General features: G+C 37.0%; 1 protein-coding gene across 1 annotated transcript in view; it reads right to left on the bottom strand.

Annotated features, from left to right (window-relative positions):
- Positions 1-26,235, bottom strand: part of PKD1L1 (polycystin 1 like 1, transient receptor potential channel interacting) — a 1,345,235-nt gene that overhangs the window by 88,551 nt on the left and 1,230,449 nt on the right. The window contains exons 54-55 of the mRNA XM_044065604.1: positions 23,513-23,671; positions 3,075-3,220 (exon numbers count right to left, since the gene is read on the bottom strand). Of these exons, the coding sequence (XP_043921539.1) occupies positions 3,075-3,220; positions 23,513-23,671 (305 nt within the window). The remainder of the gene's footprint in view (positions 1-3,074; positions 3,221-23,512; positions 23,672-26,235) is intronic.

The raw sequence follows: 26,235 nt of genomic DNA, 5'->3' as shown, positions 1-26,235 counted from the left end.
GTACTTTATTCTTATCAACATGAGCATATTACTTCACCCACATGAAATCAAATGCCGACTCCCTCTCCTAGGCTTCCCCCTGATACTATCACCACCATCTTCAGTGCTCTCTTTATGTAAACCACCACCAATGTCATTAACACCACCACCTTTATGATCAACAATCTGTACCATACTCTGACACAATCAAAGCAGTATTCCTAAAATAAAAAACTACATCTCTGGCTGCAGACAACCATCTAGAAGAGTTTCTTAAAATTTCTGTAGAAGCCATATTCTACCAGTTTCCTTTCAACAGGTGAATCTAGGAACAGTATATTCTGGACATCTGGAAAAGATCCTATCAGTACATAAAGGAGTTAACTCTAAAGAACTACCGATCATCTAATTGCTGTCTTTCTACCTTCTCAAAAATCTTTGAGAAATTTGTCCATACCAAATTTCTCCACACGGAAATTATCTCCCCTGCAAACATGGCTTCAGACTCAATCTCAATCCCCTTAAGCTTAAAGCTGAGTGACATGCTTTCCTCATTCAAAACACAACTGAAAATCACCACAACAGACTCAGGGTTATGCTCCTGTAACACACCAAGATAACCCAAACATCCCTCTCCCATTACTTCACATTCTGACCTCATCACCTATCCTGGTGATAGGTGAATCTGTTGCAGTCATCAGGAATATCCTGTGTAAATAAATTGCATATATTACAAATATATTTTGCAAATAGTTCTATTCAATAAAAACTATTCCTGTACTCACAAACTCTAGTTTTACTTGAATGAGCAATGCTCACTTTAAATACACTTTCTAACCCTCATTCTTACAACATTAATAGCATTCTTTCAAAATTGATTTTACCTTTATATTCTTGGTTCACCTTCTTTATCTTCTTTTTTGTTCATTAGGTAAATACAATCAAAAATGTACAAGTAATCATCAGTGAGTTCTACAGATCATCATCATCTTTCAGCTGTTCCCGTTAGGGGTCGCCACAGTGAATCATCTGTTTCCATTTCTTCCTGTCCTCTGCATCTTGCTCTGTCACACCAACCACCTGCATGTCCTCTCTCACCACATCCATAAACCTTATCTTAGGCCTTCCTCTTTTCCAGTTACCATGTAGCTTCATCCTAAGCATCCTTTTCCCAATATACTCAGCATCCCTCCTCAGCATATGTCCAAACCAACATACTTTTGCCTCTCTGGCTTTGTCTCCAAACCTTCCAACCTGGGCTGACCCTCTAATATACTTATTCCTAATCCTGTCCACCCTCGTCCAGTGCAAATCTTAACTCTGCCACATCCAGCTCTAACTCCTGCCTTTTTGTCAATGCCACTCTCTCCAACCCATATAACATTGCTGGTCTCACTACCCTCTTGTAGACCTTCCCTTTCACTCTTACTGGTACTCATCTGTCACAAATCACTTCTGACACTCTTCTCCACCCACTCCATCCTGCCTGTACTCTCTTCCACACTCACCATTACTCTGAACTATTGATCCCAAGTATTTAAACTCATCCACCTTCGCCGCCTGTATGTACTTATTTTAGGTTTCTGTTTCATGTATTTTATGTTTGTTTTCATGACTGTTTCCCTTACACATTACCTTGCTTTTGAGTGTTTGATATAAAGCTCGGGTTGTGTTAAATGGTAAAGCCCAGGTCTTTTATTTCTTGAATAGCGTCTAGATGTTGTTGATTTAAATATATCCATTTTAACATTGCTTTAGTGCACATGAGCATGGTATAACATTGTAAATTACTAAACCTAACTTATTTTTCCATTTACTAATAGCTTTTTGTCAGCTGTTAAAGTTGGCAGTATCTTTTTCCTCGGTGTACAATGTATCAAATTTGCTATCATCAGCACATTTTGATACACAAAAAGTCATTTATAAGGCAAGTAGGGAAAAAAGATGACTAACACTGGGCATAAAACTGAACCCTGCAGTATTTAATATTAAATATTGCCCAAACAGAGAAATGATTGAGCAACACAATTTTTAACTTTCTCCTAGTTAACCAGATTGTGATCTATTTATTCTAACCAAGTATATGCTAACTCTGCAGTAATTCAAACTGTCAAAAATGACAGTATGGTGAAATTAGTAGAATGCCCTGGGCAAGTCCAGATAGACAGCAACAAAACAGATACCTATGTCTAAAGCTTCTGAGCTTTCCACTATCAAAGACAAAAGTGCTGCCTGAGAATCACTGACAACTAACAGAGGGACAAAAGACAAACTGGAAGCCCCCCTCTCCCCCTGCCCATCCCTTAATATGATGATAACCTTGTCCCTGCCATTACGCCAATCCTATACCTTGCTTTACAAAACCCCTTCTGTAACACTACTACTACACACAACATTTGATATGCACCACAAACAACATGTACACACACACACACACACACACACACACACACACACACACACACACACACACGACTAAATCTACCACAAACATACCCTTTACCTGTAAACACTTGTGTAAACACATCATACATACACAACACTAAATATATCCCTAACCTAGTCTTTACTCTGTCCCTAATGAGCAAACATTCATACTCTCTAATGCCAAAATTATTGGTATAGCCAAAATTATCATCATTAGAATCAAAAACACAACATTAACCTCCCTCAACCAAAGTTCCTTTTTTGACACAAACAAACTTGACCAAACATTCATTCAACTAAATTTCCATATACTGCACTCTGTCAACTAAATGCCTAGTTGACCGAGTGACAGCAACACATATATGGATCAACTTATGAATAAAAAAAAAAACTTGCAAGCTTTTTTAAGAAACAGCTCAATATAAAGTAACCAGTCTTCTCTCAAAGCACTGAAGGCATGTACACAGCCAATATAATGTAATACTTTCCAACTTAAATCCCTGCCACACCTTTGCACTGCTCACAGACTTTTCCAAAATACATTGCATTTAACTACACTTTAATTTACAGTAAGAAAGCATGGTTAATTAGCTTCAAAGATTGATAAAGCCCTTATTTTCTTTTGTGCACAAATGGTAGTTGGATGTTTCCTTTACAAATATTCATACCTTAATTTCTGATGATCAGGAAAAGTTTTGCCCAAACTGTTCTCCTTCCCGATAAGCAGCAAGTTGGACAACCCTGGATTTTTTGTCAGCAGTTCTTGGTCAAGGCTGATAACCTGTTGCACTCCATCACTGGTAAGGACTGGACTCTAAACAGGAAAATACAGTAGCATTTGTAGATATAAGCACATTGCCTGCAGCTAATGTTATGTATACTACACAGTCAACCTCTTCTAAATTAACTTTATTTTCTACAAGTATGTTGCCCAGGTGATTCGATGATGTTGACTAATGTCGCCAAAATGGGCATGGGTAGTTACGAATGATAAGTGTGGTGAGGACCCGGCCTACTCTGACCTATGCCAGGGACCCTTGTTAACGATGGGAAGGTTATATGTGGCCCTATTGGCCAGTGTGTACCTGCCATAAAGCCCTGCAGCCCTGGGTCAATAAGCTACTGGCTGGCCGGTGTCTAGTTGGATAGCTCTGTTGAGCAAAACCTGGGCATAAAAACCAACCTGCCAAATGTGAGGAGGCTGGACATCCTATGTATCCAAGTGATGAGAGGGAAGGGCAGTGCAGCAAAGCCATTTGGCTTGGGATCCAGACTCTACTATTAGGAGGGGACAGGCTAGAAATGGTGTAGGAATTGTGGTGAGAGAGAAGCTTCATAAGTCAGTGAGGGATATCATCAGAATTAATGACAGACTCATGGCAATCAGACTTCAGTGTAATGATGGGGCAGCATTCATAATCTCAGCCTGTGCCCCACAGCAGGTTTATGATAATGAGGAAAACAGTACATTCAGACAGCAGTTGCAGGACCTACTAGACAATGTGAATTAGTGTTGATAATGGGTGACCTGAATGCACATATCGGGACAGACAGAACAGGATATGAGGACTGCCATGGTCCACATAGGTGGGGCAACAGGAATAAAGTAGGAGAAGCCATTCTAGATTTCTGTCTGGCAAATGGCTTGATAGTAGCCAACACATGGTTCAGAAAGAGAGACAGTCACAAGGTCACATACAAGAGTAGCCAACATACAACTCAGGTAGACTTCCTTCTAGTAAGGAAAAGGCACTGGGGTAGAATCCATGATTGCAAAGTCATCCCCAGTGAAATAGTTGGCTCACAGCATAAACCACTAGTTGCCACAATCATCGGCAAACAGTGGTCAGAGAAAGCTCTAAGGTCAACAGACACAAGGCTGAAGACCTGGAAGTTAACTGAAGAGAAAGTACAACAGTTCAAGGAATTACCCAAGGCTCTAGCACCCCAAGAAGAGGAGGAAATAGGTGGAGTTGAACAAGAATGGCAGCGCCTAATACAGCATGTGTTAGGCCTACAGAAAAGATATGTGGCCGAGCCAGGTATGGAAATAAGGTACATAAGGAAAGCTGGTGGTGGAATGCAGAAGTCCAGGAAGTCATCAAAAGAAAGACAGAATGCAGAAGTGGGAGATAGAAAAGACTGACCAGGCTAGGAAGGTTGGCTAACAAAGAAGCTAAGAAAGAAGTTGCAATAACAAAGAATAGGGCACTGGAGGCATTCTACCAGCTTCTGGAAATTGACTCAGTATGGGGCACAAAGAAACTACATCAGGTTGCAAGACAAAGATAGAAAGATAAAGAAGATAGTCATAAGGGATGCCAGCAACAATCTGCTCTCCAGTGAACTGGACATCAAAGGCAGATCAAAGGAGTATTTCCATCAGCTTCTGAAAGAAGAAAACTCCACAGAAACTGTTCTACCCCAGAAACAGCCTATGATGAGAGAAGAAGAGGAGCCCACCCTAGAAGAAATAAGATTAGCATTAAGGAAAATGAAGTCAGGGAAAGCAGCAGGATCAGATGAGGTGACAGCAGATATGATAAAGATGCTGCGTGAGATAGGGGAGAAATGGCTCCTGAGGGTACTCATAGCAGTGTGGAGAGAAAGGCATATCCCAGATGACTGGAGAATAAGTATACTCATGCCAGTGTACAAGAACAAAGGGGACATCCACAACTGTGAGCAGTACAAAGGCATCAGACCCCTATCACACTGCATGAACGTTCTGGAGAGGGTGATTGATAAACGGATATGCAGAGTAGTAGAATGTAAGATGGGAGATTGGCAGTTCGGATTCAGATCAGGATGCAGCACAACTGACCCGATGTTTGCAGTGAGACAGATAGTTGAGAAGAAGCTAGATGAAGAGAGTCCAAATGAGCATTCCTAGACTTGGAGAAAGCATATGACAAGGTCCCAAGAAAGCTGATCTGGGCAGTACTGCGGTGGTTTGAAGTCCCAGAAACATTGATAGAATTAGTGCAGGATATGTATAAGGACCCAGTAACTCAAGTACAAACAGTGTTCGGCCTCACAGAGGGGTTCTCAGTGGGAGTGGGTATATACCAGGTTCAGCTCTGAGCCCACTGTTGTTCAAACTGGTGATGGACAACATAAGTAAACAGGTCAGAGGTGACAGATCAACAAAGCTGCTGTATGCAGACGATGTGGCAGTACAGGCAGACTCTGAGCTAGAACTTCAGCAAAGGATAGGAGAATGGAATGCAAAACTGAAGGCACATGGGATGAAACTAAGGATGGATAAGATGGTGGTAATGGCAGCAAATTGGGTAAATCAGAGAATAGAGATAGAAGGGAAGACAGTGGAACAGTAAACAGCTTCAAGTATCTGGGAGGGGTGGTTGAGGAGAAGGGAAGTCTGAATGAAGAGGTCAAAGCTAGAATCAGAGGGGATGCATCCAACTGGCATAGAGTGTCAGGTGTAGTCTATGAAAGAAGAATGCCAAAGAAGCTGAAAAGTAAGGTGTACAAGACAGTGGTGTGACCAGTACTACTGTATGGTACAAAAATTTGGGCAGTAAAGGCAGAACAGTTAAAGAAACTAGAGGTGATGGAAATGAAGTGCCTGAGAAGGGTGGTAGAATTCATACTGTGGGACAGATGAAGAAATGAGGACATAAGAGCAGAAGCCAAAGTAGCTCCAACTGTAGAAAAGATCAAAGAGAACTGATTACGGTGGTTTGGACATGTACAGAAAAACAGAAGACAATCTGGTGAGGAAGATTTGGGACAGACAGGAAGAAGGTAAGAGGAAGCCAGAAAAGAGGTGGATGGATTGTGTGAAAGAAGACCTAAGAAAGTCAGGCATGAGTGTTGAAGAAGGCATGAGTGTGGCACTGAATCGAGAGAGTTGGTGACAACACAATACCCTGACCCCATGTAGAAAAAAAATGGGAAAAGGGGGCTGATGATTATGATGCCCCTAAATTTTCACGGCTATAAAGCTGTTCAAATAAATTACCTGCCCACTTCACAGTTCATCACAGCATCTCAGTTTCAGAGATCTTGGACAGTTACCAGACTTTTGCCCCTCTTTCTCACCTTCTTCTTCGGTAATATATACATTCCATCCCTTGCATTTTATCATTACTCTGCACCATGAAGCTGAAGAAGAAAATTGTAGCTAGTCAACAGGATGGTTAGTGCCGTGTACTGAAAGCTTGAATTTCATTATCACTATCTGCAAGATTATGGTTATAACTCATGTTTGCTTTGCAGAAATAAAGCTTGGAAAATGAGGCATGTTCACTAAAAACTACAACAATGGGTTTATGCCCCAGGAAGTGAAGTAAAGCTTAAAGTAATACAAACTGCTACAAATCATTTTCTCAACTCTGTTATTTTTTTAATGCATTTTTTATTAAAGGATTGTCTGCTTTAGTTCCCAAAAAATTACGTTGTCTCTCTTAGACCTTCACTGGCTAATACAAAAACAAGTGATTTTGTTGGTACTTTTTTTTTCTTTTGAAAAACATTGTGTCAGGAAAAAGTATGTAAATATTATAATAAAATGAGCAGAATGTTTTTCCTTTAACCCTAGTGCTCAATTTATTTACATGCACTCTGTTTAATGATTATCTTCTAACATTGGACATATTTTTATAAATCTCTTTGCATATGCCATGCTTTGAGATTTTGTTTAAGAAATTTGATGGAAGCTTGTGATGCAGTGCATCCAATATAGCAAAATAAAGGACTGAGGTTCCATTCTATTTACACCATGATAGCACTGCAAACTATTTTCTCAAATATAATTTTCAGAAACATTCTTAAAAATGCAAGTTCAGTGCTAGACTGTAAAACGTCATCATGTAGTATATTACATTACAACTGTGTTCTTGAATATCTGCTACTAAATTAGGACTTGCATATTGGTACATATAATCTGTTGAGAAATGTATTATAATATTGCAGCATCCATCCATTTTAAGTTATTAAAGATTTAAATGTCATACTGAGACAAAAATTAAGCAGATTGTTAAAACAGGGCCTTGATACAGACTATCATGGATCCTTGGTAAAAGCCTTCATTAAAGGGTATTGGTCTTGTTCTGAAACAAGTGTTAAGTAAACATTTAGGGTTAGATATAACCTCCTTATCCTATAAAATGTCAAAGTGTAATTTTGATGAAAAAACTGTGTTGTTATTGTTGCACATTTTATTTTGTTAAGGATGGTTCTCTAAATTAGTTTCTCAGAACTGAAAATCCCTACCATAACATCATGAAAGATTGAATCCACAATGCTTCTGATCACTCTCAGAAGCACTAATGTTTTACAATTAATTTTGTTTCCAATTATAGACCTCATGATAAAGTTGCATGCAATTTTGTAAAAAAATGAATATTTTAGTGTGCTGCTTGATTTGATTTTTTTGTTTCACTGTTTACTGTTTTTCTCTATAACTACACACACAAAATGATGTCATGGTAGGTACTGACCATAAAGACAGGCACTTAGGAAGGACGTCCGACACTCACAGGATAAAGCTTTTGTGGTTAGAATTGGAGATATCGCAGATTTAAGAAAGCTGGTTCGCCAGCTTACACAACTGGTGGAATTATTGACTCTAGTTTGCCATTCTGTTGTTTCTTCAGCCTCAAAAGTCTCTTTATCAGGCAACCAGGAGGCATGGCTGCAAAAAAACGAATGGAAATCAAAATAAGTGTTCCACCAACAAGAATAATGGTTTTGGTTCTCAAAGAGACTTTACCCTTAATTCTAATGGAGATGTGGATGGATTTCCGCAAATTTTGTTGAATGGATGTAATGAGGCTCCTAACAGTGAGCAAGTCTTGAACATGGCTGGATGACAAATGTAGAATGAATGGAGACAATGTGACTGTATTTCTAATAATGGTATGGACAGTGATTTGGGTAGCTGGCCGACTAAAATGTTTTGTTTTAACAACAGTCAGTCTAGCAACGATGATAATTACAGTGATTCATTCTAGTAACGTCAAAAAGTTGTATAAAGTTTTATTTAAATATAAAACACTGGATATAGATAATGCATATTTAAAGGAATGCATTAGTTTAGCAATTGTGCCAAAATATTTATGGGTATGGAAATACCCTAATAATGTACAGGATGGCTCATCTCCATAAAGAATTGGTAACGATTTTTGACAAATGTAGGATGGAACTTATGAGAGCCATCATTAGACAAAATGAGAAAGAAATGAATGTTTTATTAGAGCATATTGAACTTATCAAATTATTGTACATTATTTAATGTTTACTGTAGAGAACACAAAAATAAATACTTAAAACTAAGGGGATAGGTTGATAAAAGGCCTAACACTGTTTTTAATAGGAAAAGGAAAAATTGGATAGGGACAGATTGGAATATGAGGAAAACCGCTGTTACCCTAAACCCAAAACAAATGTGGATTTGGTTATGTTTGTTATGTGACTGTACTTCATTTTGGATCATTAAAACAGCGTTATCCTGTGAGTTTCAGTTGTCCTTCCTAGGTGCCTATCTTTGTGGTTAACATTTTTTATTGGGCACTTTTCTCCTTTTTGCATTCTTTAATGGTAGGTATTGAGCAATGATTTACATACAAATTCAAAGCGTCATGGGTAAGCAGACCAACATAACTCTTTAGTGGAGTAACTTCCTGTTTACATTGTGGTTTCACTACTACACAATTGCATGTTAATTTTCAATATGAGGTGTTCCACAAGCAGAACTTAGTTGACAACTTGCCCTTCTAGGAAGTAAGAAACTACTATTGATGCACTGGGCATTGAAATACAGTAATATATACAGTAGTTTACATATAAACAGCCAACACATTGTTCAAATATTGTGTAATCAAACCATTTCTTAGAATAATTGGAATACACAGCAAATTACAATTTATTCTGTCATAATTTTATAATGGGTATATGGAGAAATAGCTAAAGGTTCACCTCTAAACAATTGTTACAGTTGTAGTTCTGAGGGTCAGCAGTACCTCTTTCACTGTTAACTGAACCTTTTACACTTCTGTTTTCATTTCTGGTGAACCACGATGTGCTCTGCTCTCAAGGTGGGTTTTCTTACATTCATTTCAGGAATATATAACAACTGGGTTATAACTGATAGAAGGCATTGGACCTGCATTTGTGAGCATATATATGTATTTAAGTCAGAGCACTACACTAATGCATTGTTTAGGCACACTACCAAATATGACAGGTTCAAGAGTTTTACATTTTATCTTCTGTATACTCGGCTTTTATGACTGTTTGCTAGTTTCTCTCTGATCTGAGTCGGAAAATGGTCCATTGCAAGCAACTTTCTGGCCCAATTAACAAATGTAAAGCGAACAAAAAATGATGATATCAGAGAAGGTGAATGAGACCATACCTCTCAACTATCCAGATTTTCACAGAATGTGCAGATTTTTACCTCATATTTTTGGTGTGTTCCTCATAAAATTTGTGGTTTTCTGGCAAACCATTGGGGACTGAAGCCCCTAAATAATGACATACATTTGAGTTTTAAACTACTTATCTTTCAGAAAATGCATACTAACACAAATCTTGCTATTCCAACAAATTTCTGTTTATAAGGGCAATATTTAAAATCTGGCCCCATTTTTCAGGGACTTTGTCCCCCATTATTTCTGGCTTTGTCCAGATTTCTTGCATTAAGAGGTTGAGAGGTATGAATGAGACAATAGGTTGGATTATAAAGAATAGTGGTGGCGGGTATTTTTCAAGACCACAAATCCTCTAGGTATCATTAACTGAATTTTAAAAGCATTTTAAATAAGGTACCTCATATACACTGAAATGTTTAAGGTGTTTTTATGACCAAGTCAGCATAGTCCTGTTGGTGTAACCTTGAATAACATTTTTATTATCTTAATATTACTATTTCATTTTTCAGACTGTATAGCTTGTTTGTTTGATCATCCAACTCTAACTGAAAGAAACTGCAAAAACATTTTAAGTTTGAAGTCTCTGTCATTTGCTAATGGACAGAAGTGCTTACTTACAAATATTCTTTTTTCCCATACTTAATGGGAGATACATTTCCTTGCATTTTTTTGTTTGCTTATTTTTAAAAAATGTTTGCTGCAGCTTGGGAGGTATGAATAGGGCCATTTTCGGTCTGAAGAAAATTTTAAATAACAACTGAGCTCATACAGAATTAACTGCAGTTCTGTATTTAAATGACTGAAAAAAAAGTTGACAAACGTTTACCTCACCAAAAACAAAGCAAAACAAACAAACAAACAAAACAAAACCAAAAAAAAAACCAAAACAAAACAAAACATATCTATTTGACTCTAAGCAGCCTGGATCCAACTAATGTGGGAAATGCCTGGATCATTCTTCATGGGTAATTCATTATAGGAGCTGTGGCCATGGTTAGAAAGCCTCAGAAAGCTGTCTGTGGGTCCTAACACCTAGAATAATTAATTGATATTTGAAATGTAACGTGATTTAAAACTTGTTGAACCAGGCTGAAAAACCAAACCAGCTGCAAAAGAGACACTTCCAAATAGTTCTTTTTAGCGCTTTCATCCACATTTATTGTCGTGAACTTCTTCTGGTTTGGTTTTTCAGCCTGGTTCAACATATTTATAGTTTGGTTTGGTCAACGTCTTAAAGTGATTTAAAACTTGGGATTTTGCTAGATTCTGAAGTGAACTGATGCAATAAAGCTTAAAGTTTAAAATTGAAAAGAAATAACAGAGTTTAGGTGTGAAATTGAAAATAAAGCAAATAGGTAACTGCTGGTAATCCTCCTTACAGTTCAACATATTTTTTATGTCCCCACCTTTAAGACATATTTCTATTAATTCAAGCACCTAAATGATAAAGCTTACACATTTTTTAGAGTGTTTAATTAATGCATTTTGAAATTTTGTCTTAACTGCACAGGAAATGTTACTGGCACCTGAGTTTAGAATGCAGCAAAAACACAGGCTTGTATTTTGATGCCAGTTAAATAGGTCTTTGAAACACACCTCTAAACTATCTCCATTTTGGAGGAGCCTTCCTATTTTCAGGCCTGATTTACTTTGGCATATAATAAAACTGTTTTTGGAGGCATGCCCCTATTTTTAAGCTTGATGTACCCCTTTGCGTGACTTTCTGAATCCCTTGTCAACACATGTGATTTTTGAAACTGTCTTAACAAACAGAAAACCAGACGACTTGACTAATAAACTAGTGCTACCAATAATTAAACTTCTTATATTATCCTTTTTCAAAAGCAAAAATAAATGACCTTGTGTGGTAGAATTTGCATTAGAGTTCACTGAACTTTACACTGCTTATAAAGTCTCTTTCATAATGTGCTTATATTGTCCCATAATTTTTGACGCTTTGTTTTTTTAAATGTGTTTCTGAGTAGAATCCCACATTTCTACCAGACATGGGAAGATTTATATGGTATTTGGTATTCAAATGTATGCAAATTAGATATCCAGAATTTTGGCAGGATGCACCTACTTTTCAAGAGCCTTTGTACCTATTTTCAACATTTTCAGGTTGAGTGGTATGCCTTGAAAGATTAATCTGTTGAAGTTAATGCATGTTTTTTATTTATTTATTCCAGGTATAAGTTTCATTAAAATGTGATGCTGCCCAAACAACATTCATTCCTGCATTCATTTCTCTACCAGCACTTCTGAATGCTGGTACAAGATGTACTTAAGCTCTTTGTGTGTGGTAGGTTTTAGAAAACTACTTGCTACAGCATAACAAAGCAATATTTGTTTTAATATTATTAGCAGAAGGATCTTTTTTGGACTGCAACTTAGAACTGAAGATGGGGAGGGACATAAATAAGGAAGAACAGAAACAATCCTGGCTGTTTTGGAGCAGCAGATTGAGGGAGCAGACCCTTTCTTTTTTTCTGTGCATCTTAGAGATTAAGGGTGCCAGATTAGTGAATGACACAATATGCTAGATGAATGAGCTACAGCTACAGCCCATCCTGACCTGCAACAAATTCAACAGTTTAGAGTCTAGTTCCAACTCAGAGGAAGTACAAATTCTCTCTCATACCATATAACCACTCAAGTCTTTGAAACATCTCTAAAGATTACAAGTATCACTACTACTAATCTAGCAGTCTGGTCCTCTCTGATTTTAGGTACTAGTCTGTCCCCTACATTTGATGCTGCCAGATGCCTAGATACCAAGTGAATTTTTTTAAATATCTACATACATACTTTCCTGCATTCTTCCTTATCAAACCTTAGCTTCCTTAGTTACTTGTGCTCACTCTTTTTAGATTCATGCCGACTCACCAAATGTAAGTTCTGTGAGTACTGTTTGACTGAAGTGAAATCACTAAATCTGAAAGTAATTTTATTTTTTTTTGGAAGCTGTAACCCCCATATGTGGAGACACCCCACTGCAAAACCCACATTTAGAGATCTCCATGGTTGTAATGCAGTGCGGGGAAAACTGAAACTGAAAAGTCTATTAGCAATGAAAGTGTTTTCCAGCAATTTTACTTTACACAATGACACTCACTGATACAACTTTTGTAGATGTGTTGCATTTCCTCTTTTTAGTTGCATGTGTTATTCATTTACAATTTTTTTACTAGTCAAGCCACAATCTTAATCCCTCTTGGATGTTATTTAATATGAACAAAACTCGTGAAAAATGAGAAGCAACTAAGAACAATATCCAAACACACCCGTGGAGACAATAATTCAACTGCTGCAAAAAGGTGGTAAAAGCAGGTTTAATTCCCAAACGAATCCTTTAGCACAGAGAAAAAACACAGTGGAGACAAGCGCTTTCGCCTGGACAATTCCAGGCTTTATCAAGTCAGAGTAAAAACAAACTGTGAAAGCACTACCTATATACCTGAATCACATGCTTAAATTGATTGTTAATTAAACAAAACAAGCTAGTAGAGAATAATTTAAAGACATATACCATTTCCTTTTAGCTTGTTACTAAAAGTCTATTGGGATGTAAATGTTTGTGTAAACCAAAATTGATTTCATATACAAATATATTAAACATATACTGTACAATAACACATTTTCTTAAAACATTACATTTAAAACTTTTAAAAACAACATTTAAGCCTCAGTATAGCATAAAACTGTAATAGACAACAAAATGTTGTCTGTACACCAAACAACCAAACTGTCAGCTACTAAATTTGTTGTATAAAATGTCAACCTATATTAAAAATTGTGTGTGTTATAAGCTATAATCTGGCTCTTCTAAGTTTGAGAACTGGCCCTATGCTTAGCGTCTCATTCATGCCAGGTATACTGCTAGCATCAAGCCTAAGCTGCCAGATTAATTCCTTAAATTCCAGGGTGGATTCCCAGTCTCCACCCTACTACTTGGATGAACTTGTTCAAGCACCATAAAAGCAAGTTTGAAATTAGGGCAACCAAGGGAATGTTTATAGAATGCGTTACTATCTTTCTTTTTACCTATATCATAGATATGCTCATATATGCACTTCCTAAATTCCCTTTCAGTTTTTCCTATATAAAAAGCGCCACAGGTCAAGCAATACCCAATGTATACCACACCTTTCGTGTTACAAGTGTAGTGACCGTGTGGTTTCAAGTTTGTTTTACGTGCTTTAAGATATAGATGGTTACTATTGATAATAAAAGGGCACTGTTTGCACGTGCCGCATTTAAAGGTGCCATTCCTTTGTTGAGTTGTCATACAAGTAGTGATATGTCTAGCTAGAAAATAGCAGAGAAACCTTGGAGTATAATTCCATTGATTGTGCATCTCTAAGGATTGCTACATCTAAATAATGAAGCTCATTCTCACTGATTTCATGAGTAAATGTAAGGAAATCAGTGGAAGAAATGATATATTCCAGAAAACCTATTACTTGATCTCTAGTGCCGTCCCAGATGATACAAATATCATCCAGGTAACGGCAATAAAAAGTGATGTACTGTGCCCAAGGGGACTGGAAAATGTGCACCTGCTCATTATACTCCAAGGTTTATAGAAAACCTTCATTTTCCAATTCTCTGCTACATTTCAACAGCCAACACCCATTCCAACAAAAGAAAGGAATAGTTAAAGGTCTGCTTATTAGGGCATCTCGTATGTGTAGCAGATTGCCTGATTTCATTGCTGAAGCTAACAACCTTAGGGTGATGTTTACAGAGAGAGGTTATCCGGATTATTTGGTGAATAACCTTATCCATGAGATTCTTAGTAAAAGGGACTCGTTATATACACCATTGTTTGGGAACAATGATGTTGGTATGCCCCATCCCAAGGCCCTCCAGCACACAAGCACAGGAGAATTCTAGCTATTTTATTTATACTTTTTCTGAGAATTCAAGGGAGATAGAGAACACAATCAATAAGTTTTGGTTTGTGTTACAAACCAATGATGAATTTAAAACTTGATTCCAAAGAGACCAGCTTTTGTTAGAAAAAGAGGTAATTTAAAAGAGGTGTTTGAGCAAAGACATATCACTACTTGTATGACAACTCAACAAAGGAATGGCACCTTTAAATGCACGTGCAAACAGTGCCCTTTATTATCAATAGTAACCATCTATCTTAAAGAAAAACAGTCCTGCTATAAACTGGTTCACATCCTACACTTGATAACCGAAAACAGGCGTACTGTGGTATAACCATCTATTCTAGGATTCAATATGCAGATGACACCACCATTATCTGCTCTGCCCTCACACAATCTGAACTTCATTCTATTACACAAAGACCTTCACAACTATTGAGCATTGGTTCTCTAACCATTGTCTCCTCAACCCCCTCAAAAACAAACTCCTACTTTTTTACATTTGTCTCCATCCTCCCTCTCTTTACTTCACTTACATCCAATAATGGTACCTTTATCAATCCAGAACCTACCACCAAACTCTTAGGTATTACAATTGACAATCAACTGAAATTTGATAACCACATAAACGCTACAATCAAATCTACTAACAGAAAACTAGGTTCTCTACAGAATCAAAACTTTTCTCACTCCTGAAGCAAGAACTACTATAGCTAGAACCCACTTAATATCTACCCTATTATATGCTTATAATATACTATTCCATATTCCAAATATAATCTCAACAAACCCACCACAGCCTATAACATTATTGCCATTTTTGCCAAAACTCCATATAGGACTCACCACTGTCTAAACCTAAAAACTAGGCTGGCTAGAACTACAAATAATAACATTTAACCAACTTACCATTGCTGCCCACAACTTTACCACCCTGATAACACTCCTATGCTCTCCACCCTAATTAGCCCTACAACAATCTGAGCAGCCTACGCCATCCAACAAAATATTGATACATACTACATCATCTAAAACTTAGCAGGTGACACCTTATTTTCCAACTCAGTGGGTAAAATATGGAACCAACTACCAAATGTACTTACCCCCCTTACATCTCTAGCAAATAACCCTCCTTCCCTAGCTTGACTGCTCTTTTTCACTCACAAAAATAACTTATTCTTTAACCTTCCTTATATTGCAACTGTGTATGTAACATTAACTTAATCTATGTCCATGCTAGAAATGTAGCTTTATGCCATACTTAAATGCAGTAGTTTCAATTTGTATGTTTCCTCTATCATACCTTGGTCAATTTTATGTTTCATTTTACTTTAGCTTAATTCTAATTATTTTAAAAATATACTAGTCTTTTTTAATATGTTTATTTAGTACAGTAGCTGAGCTTTTCTCCTCGGGCCTCCACTGAAAATGGACATGTATCCAGCTGGACTAGCCCGGTTAACAAATGTAAAATAAAATAAATAAAATAATACTTGTGCTCACTCTTTTTAGATTCATGCCGACTCACCAAAGGTAAGTTCTGTGAGTACTGTTTGATTGAAGTGAAATCACTAAATCTGAACGTAATTTTATTTTTTTTGGAAGCTGTAACCCCCATATGTGGAGACACCCCACTGCAAAACCCACATTTAGAGATCTCCATGGTTGTAATGCAGTGCGGGGAAAACTGAAACTGAAAAGTCTATTAGCAATGAAAGTGTTTTCCAGCAATTTTACTTTACACAAATGACACTCACTGATACAACTTTTGTAGATGTGTTGCATTCCCTCTTTTTAGTTGCATGTGTTATTCATTTACAATTTTTTTACTAGTCAAGCCACAATCTTAATCCCTCTTGGATGTTATTTAATATCACCATGGAAAATTGCTGCACCATTTTGTATATAGAAGTTTACACAATATCCCAGTTGTCCTTTAAATTCTTGACTTTTATTTCTGTTTATTCCATCCCAAAATGTCCTACTGTCTTCTAACCACCTTTTCAGCTTATGAGCTTTAGCAAAGGGTGCACTACAGCTCCATGTTTTTGCTAGGTTCCCAGGCTCAGACTTCAAGATCAAAATTTGCATGGTGTAATCCAAGGTAACTGTGCACATACAATGCTCCTCTATAATAATAGCACCCAACCAGCACACCACCATACACTCAACATTTTGCAGCCCCCACTTCTCAGTTCAACCCCAATTATCCAAAAACTGCCCTTGCTCTTTTCCATTATTCCTCCATCTTTCTACTGCAATAACATCCTAATCCCTCAACACTCACCTCATCTCTAACAGGCAAACAACCTCTCCGCTACCTTTACCCCATTCATCTACCCTCTTACCTCATACCACTCACTTTTCTTTTGTTACAACTATCAATGGCCATATTATATCACTATGCCCACTTAGTAGGCTCTCAAACACCTTCTGCCAACATCCATATACCCATTAATGCATGTTGTCATACTCTACTGCCTTATCAATGCTCTTTAACGTAACCTTTATACTGCTCCCAAACCACTTTGCCTACCAATCAAATCTATCAAGTACCTTAGCCTCCTACATACATGCTAAAACTAATATATCCCAACAAGCATATTACCCATCCTATAGCCATATAAATGCTACTAATTGTTGGGGATATTCATCCTAATTCAATTCCAGAATCTACAACAATGAAAGATTCATCACTTAGCAATTTTACCCTTAATACTACTAGCCACTTCTCCACTCCTGCTAGAATACACAAAGTACTCAACCTCAGAGTCAAACACCTGTGCAAAATTAGAATCATTCCATGACTGGATTTTCCTCCACAGCCCTGATATTCATATACTACAACTAAAACCAAACATTTCCAATGAAAAAATATCTCTGCCAGATGGTTTTACTGCACATCAGCAAGTCAAATGACATCAGAAATACTCCAGCTAGGGATCCAAGTCTCTTCTGCATCAACAGAATGGTTTGCAGGGACAGGTATATCTTGTACAGGATACCACTGCTCTGGAACAGACTCCTGCTCCACATAAAACTAATTTTATCCCAATCCATATTCAAGTGCAACTTGGATATATAGATGGGAAACAGAAAATGTACCCCAGGACTGCCTCCTGTGCTAGTAATGGACAAAGGAAGTTTCTAAATGCTTCATCCTTTGCATGATTTCTCTCAAATTATCTATGGTATAGTCCCAGTTGTACTCATTAGGGGTAATGTGTAATTAAAGATCATGAGATGGCAAAGTCAGTCTCTAACCAAATGGATAGGCTAACTTGAGTACAAAAGGGAAATTGGTTAGACTTAAAATGGCCCACAAGGGCAGCTAGCCTAGTACTTATCTATCAACCTATGAAACCATCAGTCTTTGGGATGTTATTGTAAACTGGACTCTAAGACCATGGCCATTTATGTCCCACATCCAACCAGAATAGCTCTTTCTTCTGCTATGTTCTTTACATCACCCAACTAATTAATAGTCCTACTAGGATAAACAACACTGGCAGAAACAAAGCTTCACTGGATCTTAACTACTAACTCAGAAAATACAGCCCAATATCAAATTCTGCCATGCTCTCTCAGTCACCACCATTCCATATATACCATTCACACACACTAACTAAATGCTCCAAACCCACTTTATTTGACTTTATTAAGAATTTATCTAAATTTAACAGAGATGCTGATCCTCTCACTCTACAACTGGAGCATATCCAAGCAGCTTCTTTTAGATAATGACATGCAACATTTCAAAGACACCTTCCTAAACCAAGAAGCCCACTCAGGGAAAAAGGGTTAAATCTAATTCTGTCCCTTGGCTAACACACTCAGCTAATGAGACATAGAGATAAAGCATAGAACGCCTGGGAAGCCAACAAAACACCTACAAACTTCCAGCCCTAACCTACAAAACACAACAACTAAAGTCACCTCTGCCTGACAAGAAAAAAAAATTGCTAATAGTCAAGACCTACACTGTAAAACTCCCCAAATGTTCTGGTCAGCTATTACTCAGCTCCTGAAGCTTGGGAAACCCACACAGCCGTATACTATACCCACTGAAGCTATCTTCAAAACAGCCTGTATACTAAAACTAGGTAGACCGCTACAATTAAGTGATATCGCACTCCACTAAGACCAGCCACCCTAGCCCAAGACAGCATCCCTGCAGAATACCTCAAACTGATGCTATTTCCCATTATGTCTCTATCCTTATAAACAGAGCTCTACATGAATCTCTGTTTCCTACCTCATGGAAACAGTCTTGTATCCTGCCACTACAAAAAGTTGGTCCCATTACTGAATTATTTAACTTCAGACCCATTGTAATACTCTCTTTTTTTCAAAGAAACTTCTGAAATGGATACACTTTCAAACACTAGCCTATAGGTTCAAAGGTACTTGGCTAATGACCCTAAATGGTCTTTGTCAGCCTACCCATGCTTCCCAAATTTATTTTACAGGTTTTGATACCACTCAATTTGAGGTACATCTTGGGTATGGGTTATCAAGCAGCCTTCTTACCCCATCCCAACATAAATTTAGCCCTGCCCACAGCCCTGACATTGCTTTTCTATATTTTCTTAACACCATTCACAAACCAAAAACAATTACCTTGTATAAATGATCTTCCTCACTCAGGATTACCCTGATAGCTCTCAGTCCCTTGGTCTTGCTCCTTCTGGACTAGAATGGTTAAATACCTACTTAATAGCAGCACCCACAGCATAACAACAATCCAAATTCACATGTCACCCCATATCAGTATTTAGTTTTCTACCTTTCAGTACCGTCATTAACAACCTTTTCCTTGCTTCCACAAACTCAGTCCTCATCTAGATGCTGTAAATTCAAATATTATCTTCACACCCAAAAACAATCCCAGAAGTTCAGAACATCAACCAATTTTCCTCTATCACTGAAGCTTAGTTCAAACAGTCAGTTTAACCCTAAACATAAGCTAATGCCATTCCTCCTGAAGTCGAACTCCAAAGTAAAAAAATACCTTCATCCCTCTTTCCTCTGATGGTGCAACCACTGAATCAGTTTCTCATATAAAACTCCTACCAGTGGTCCCATGGCATAGATGGACAAAGCCCATACTGTGCCCCAGGCAACTCTGATTTGATTAGCAGCATGGGCTCTGGGGGACTGTGAGGACAGGATGGGAGTTAGCGGCTGAAACTTTGCTTACCCACCCTGGAGGGGCAGCTTAGGTTTGTTACAATAGTGGCAATAACAGCTTGGTAAATGCCATGCTGCAAAGGCAGTGTGCCACTTTGTCGGCAGGTTGTGGAAGTGTGCATGCACCTCCCAAAGGCATCAACTGTGCAAGGCTGGTGCAGGTTAGTGGAGGGTTAGGACACAAGCATCTTTGATCTCCTCACTAGACTTGGACATGAGACAGATTCAGCTCAGGGAAGGATAAGATGGGTCCAGTAGCTCCAGTGAGTGAGAAGTGGAGCTGGTGGCAGTTGAAAGTCAGCTGCAGGGTGGAAAAAATGGTATCAACTGTACCAATGCACATTCTTTTGTATTGGTCGATGGCATCAAAACATCCACTCTGTGAGAGTTCAGAATTTCTTCTAAGAAAAACCTATTCGAGAAGTATGACACCAAACCTGGCAGCAAACTTAAAATTCAGGATGCCACAACTTGTTACCACTTTAGAAAGGGAATGCATTTGGAGGTTTGTTTCCAGCATGCTTTGATTTCTGATTACTAAGCCTACACTGATTTGTTGGGCTGCTACAGCAGACCTGATTCATTTAGATTTCTGGCAGGTAACAACAGCTGTTACAAGATAGTCAGTAATGATTCAATGGGTGATAATAATTTAGAATAAGGTACACATTACATAACTGCCAGTGTAGCCTGCAGAAAGACAAGATGAACGCCATACATTTTCCATGCTAAACACAACATAGCTTGGCTGAAGGACCCTGGTAAGCTGCAGACGGGTTACTACCATGAGGTGCTGAAGGGACCTGCTAAGACTGCGTATAGTATAATGGCATCATGCATATTTTGATGTAGTTAACTAGGTTGTATTTCTTATGTTTAAGGGTGCCTTATAATGGAACCCTAAGAGTACATTATTTAAAAAACAAACAAACAAAACAAAGGTGGACATGATCATGAACTGCTTTACAAACTATTTAGATAAGGGAGAGGAATATAAGCAGCAACTGGTCAACATGAAATGTGTACGTCTGTCAGTCTGTGCAAGTGTGTATGTCAGCATGTACTTGCTTGAAATGTGCCTGTTATTCTCAAAGAGTTTGCTCCTGTAATGAGGTTATGTGCATATGTATATATATATATACATAGCCCATGCGTATCCCCGATTTTGTCTCAGAGTTTTGTCCAGTCCCTTGTAAAATTGGTGGTCTTGTGCCAAATCATTGAGGATTTTAGAGACATTCATTTGAGGTTCAGACTTCATATCGATCAGAAAATAAATACTACAACAAAACCTGTTATTGAAGCAATTTCCAAGAAGGGTAGTATTACATCCCTGATTTGGGGCTTTACTCCCCATTGTTTTTTGGATTTGTCCCTGCTTTTTGTTGAGATAGACAGCTGTGCTTTTTGTATCTATATCTATACCTTTTTTGTAGTGTTTATAGCTTTTGAGATATATGTATTTATTTATAGGTAGTGTGGGGCCATGCATTCTGTCCCAGTTTATGAGTTCAGTTCCCTTATGGTTGGGCATTAAATGGCAAAGTGAGTTGCAAAGACTTAACAGTATAAAGCTGCATTAATTAAAACTATTATGCTTGTTAGCTTATTATGATATGATTATTAGTGAGCACGTTTTTAATAACCCTGCATTAATTAACTAACATTTTTTATTTTAGCTATAAAATATGAGATAAACATAATTTAGAAAGCAGCTGCAGATCTGTGACTTTTGCAAATGTAGTTTGCATATAAAGTGGAAGTACTTATGTTGCACACTTTAAGACAACATGTACTGTGAATATAGAGACGTTAAAGAGGCAGTAAAAGGCAAAATTGAATGTTTTGCTTTAATGTTCCAAACAGCTCAGAAAACTACATGCTATTTCAGGTAATGTTAAATCAAAAGTCACAAGATTCCAGCTCAAATTATCATTCTGTTTCAGCAGGCGTGACTAATAATGCACATTTAACAGACATTGTTTTCGGTTAGTTGGAATAAGTGACCTAATTGAATTACTTCAGCACTCTTAGTAGCGTTTATGATGTAACAGATGATGAGACAATCATAGGAATGAAAGACAAACAGAAATACATTCAGACATAAAACAAGTGGAATAATTATTAAATGATGCTTTTTCTGTAAGCTAAATGGTTAAATTCTACATATAGCTACTCTATCACTTTAGTTCTAGAGTATATTTGAAAAGAAAAAAAAAAAAAATATTAGAACATACTTTTCTCACACGGGGGCTCTAGATAAGTGTGCAGTAGAATGGAAGCTGTTGAACATTACCAAAAGCCGAAGCTACACACAGCATCTTGGTCGTTAAGAGTTGCCCAAAGTTCAAGGGCATGGAGGAAGTATAGGGACTAAGTCTGTTCATCCCATTACTACTTGTAGCGCCCACTGTATTTCATTGTAGAAGTAATAGACTTTAGGTTTTCATTACACCACAAGGTGGAGCTCTTCTCACAAATATAAAAGACAATTTCAAAAGTGAAAGAGGAGACTGAGAAACTAGCTAAAGGAGGGAAGACTGAAACTGGTAGCTGAAGAGAAAAAGGGCCTTGCAGCATGACTGGATTTTCTTTTCCAGTGCTTTGGGACAGGGAAGTGAAGTAGCAGATTGCGTCTGTCTGTTGCTGAAATCCTGGATGATGATATTTTGCAGAATCAGGAGTGAAGTCTGAAACTAGTAGTTCCATGTCTGCATATGATTCAGCAAGAAAAGGAGTTCCTTTGGGCCTAGTACAGAGAAGCCATAAATGATTACCAGAGTTGTGGCAGGTGATTTTTCTACTTTCCTCATCGGAGGAACCACGGTGCCTGATCACTTGGATATTCTTGACGGAGTGGTGAGAGGCTCTGGCCATCATTTTATATTTTTATAAGATTGTGGATCCCCCCCCCCAAATGCTTTGTGGATTACAAATAACTGGGATCCATATGAGCTCCAACTTGGGCCCCATCATGCCGGCAGCAAGAGTGTAAGTAGTCACTGGCCAGTGAACAGGGTATAATAGAGTGTTTCATGGTTGCTCTGTTTATAATTGATCAAGGGGGTAGAGGGTGTTAGTACTGCTAAATGACACTGCATTCCCTCATATTTGTATTGTGGCACTATAAATCTTTATTGTTCAATGATAATGCATTTTGCCATGTTAGTACTGCTGCCTTAAAGAACGTTACTGCTCAATGACATTGCATTTTCCATATTTGTATTGTTGCATTATAAATCCTCATCGTTCAATGACATTGCATTTTGCTCATGTTAGCACTGCTGCCTTCAAGAATTTTGCTGCTCAATGACATTGCATTTTCTCATATCTGTATTGTTGTATTATAACTCTTAAGTAGCTGGGTCAAATAAACAAGCCAAAAAATCTGCAGAATTGAAGGGTAACTCTCCCATCTCTTGACTCTCACCCATACAGGATTAATGGACTGATACTAATATTTACTAGAAAAGGAGTGGCAGCTCAGGGTCAGCAAATAATAGGCAAAATATAAACTAACACCTGAAAGAAGGTAAACATAGGACCTTACTGACATTTCATAATGAACTAACACAAAAATAAAAAGGAAAGTCAATTGAAATTGTCATCACAGAACTCATTTACCTCAAAACTGGAATACTCTGAATGAGATGCCAAGGTTGTTCCATCTGGCAAGCAGTTGGTATGCTTTACTGGGAGAGAATGGTGAAGGCTGTTTGAAAAGGCATTCAGTCTGAACAACAGTTCATCCATCAAGGTTTCAAACTCATCTAGGTAAAAATTCTGCAGTACATAGTTAGAAAATACATATCAGAAAACTTTAAAATGGAATTTCAAATAAGATTAATGTTGTTTATGCACTGCACATTTCAATGCTTAAATAATAAAACTTGATGATATTTTTCAACCGTATATTATAAATTCAGACAAAAAACTCCCAAAAGACAGCCACTAGAATTCAGCCCAAATACTATTTCGAACACAACCAAGGCAAGGCAAATCTTCAGGAAGGCAACAGGATTAAATTAGTGTAAAATATTTATTTGACCAAAAAGAACGTAAGCGCTTTCACAGTGCTACAAAACCGCTTCATCAGACATATATTCAAAGATGCAGTATCCATGTTTAAATAATTAAAACAATTAATTCCTAACCAATGGCTCTAATAGAACAATCAGTTTATTAATTAAACAAAGGAGCCATTTAAAGATACATGTCCTATGCTTAAATAAAAATATACATATAAATATATGACACATAAAAATATCAAAACAAATATAAAACCACTTTAGTATAACAATTCAGTAAATAACACATTCCTAAAGTCAAATAGTATAACTATATTACTAAAGATTCCAAACATTTTTACTCACTTAATTCTTCTGTTTTTTAATATGGGTTTTAAAGGTATTGTATCATTAGGGCCATGCCCCCTATGTGCACCTAGCCTTAAAATCCAGTTTTAAAAAGAAAAGCTTGTATGTTCCGCCTATGCCTTACAATGTTGAGACATTTATAAAAGCATGTGAGAAAAACATTTATGATGATAGCAATGCTTTTCAATATAATCATTTTGTACATAATCTTACTAAATGTGAAAAAATAGCATTAGATAAACTTAAGAATAATCATCAAATTGTTATTAGGCCCTCAAATAAAGGGGGTCCTATTGTCATTATGGATGCACATTATTATTTTACTTCTATGGTTAATATTTTACAACAAGATAATACCTATCAAGAAATATCAGTAGATGTGGTATATGAGATGCAACATAGAATTTTTTGTATGCTGCATGAATGTTTAAATACGGGTTTAATAACTAAAGAGTTCTTTAGTTATTGTATAGTTGAGTTTCCTTTAATACCTAGGATGCAAGGGTTACCAAAGATCCATAAGAATGCTTTGTTTCCGCCATTTAGACCTATAGTTGCTGGCTCTAACTGGTTAACTGAGCCTATTTCGATCTATCTAGATGTAGAGTTAAAGAAAATGTTAGCTCATTATGATTATGTTTTAAGAGACACTGAACAGTTTTTGACTAGTCTCTATGAAACTACTACTAGGTTAGATACATTTAATAACATCATACTGGTTACCCTAGATGTTGTTGCCCTGTTTACTTCTATCCCAAATGATAAAGGGTTAGATATGGTAAGAACTTTAATGATAGAACAAAAGATATTTGACAAAAATAAAATAGATTTGTTATGTATGTTGTTAGAAATAGTTCTTGATAATAATATCTTTTTGTTCCAAAATAATTGTTATAAACAAACAACAGGTGTAGCAATGGGTACCAGCTGTGCTAATTCTTACGCTAACCTAGTTATGGTAGCCTGAGAGCTGCAACACTTGTTAATGACGCCACAAATAATATATTACAAAAGGTTTGTGGATGATCTTTTTGTTCTTTGGCAAGGTGATGAAATGTCTCTATTACAATTTTATGAAAGACTCAACAATAGTAATGACTTTTTAAAGTTTACTATGAAACATTCTAGGGAAACCATAGACTATCTAGATGTTACCGTTTATATACAGCAAGGGGTATGTAGCACTAAGATGTTTAGAAAACCCTGTTATAAACCATCTTACTTACACAGAGATAGCATGCACAACCCCAGAATTTTTCACAACATTGTCAAAGGACAAGCAATGCGTACATCTAGATTATGTTGTAATCAAGAAATGTATGATAAAGAATTGAGTAAATTAAAGACTCATCTTGTTGGAAGAGGTTATGATGAATTGGAAATTAATAAAATTTATAAACATGTAAAATTGCAAAGAGGAGGTCAAGCTAAACCATATTTTTCACATAGACCAGGAGATTTTCAGAATATAAGTTTGAGAACAGCTCCCACCAGATTACCTATTATTTTACCCTATGCTGTAAATGTAAACATAATACAAGATATTATAGCTCAAAATTGGCATATTTTGTTAATAGATGATCGGATAGCTAATATAGTAGGAAATTATCCCACTTTTATATATAAAAATAAAACATGTTTAAAACATTTATTATGCTATCCAACTAATGTGATAAATAATGCTGATGTGATATGGTTAGGCACTAAAAAGTGTGGTAAATGTGTACAATGCCAATATATTGATGAACCACGTTTCTTTAGACACCCTGATACTGGTTATTTATGGGAGTTAAGAAACTCTAGTACTTATATTACAAAAAATCTGGTGTATATAGCAACCTGCATAGAATGTTTTTGATTCTATGTAGGTAAAACTAATTCTTCTTTACGTGAACCGATTAGGGACCACATATACTGTACTACTAAGGGATTTGTTTATAGCGCACTAGCTAAACATACATTACTTTTAGG

The sequence above is a fragment of the Protopterus annectens genome, chromosome 3.part0 (genome assembly GCF_019279795.1).
Source record: "Protopterus annectens isolate FY-2018-M chromosome 3.part0, PAN1.0, whole genome shotgun sequence".
Taxonomy (NCBI): domain Eukaryota; kingdom Metazoa; phylum Chordata; order Ceratodontiformes; family Protopteridae; genus Protopterus; species Protopterus annectens.
Note: the sequence above shows the minus strand (reverse complement) of the source record. Positions and strands in the feature narration are given on the sequence as shown.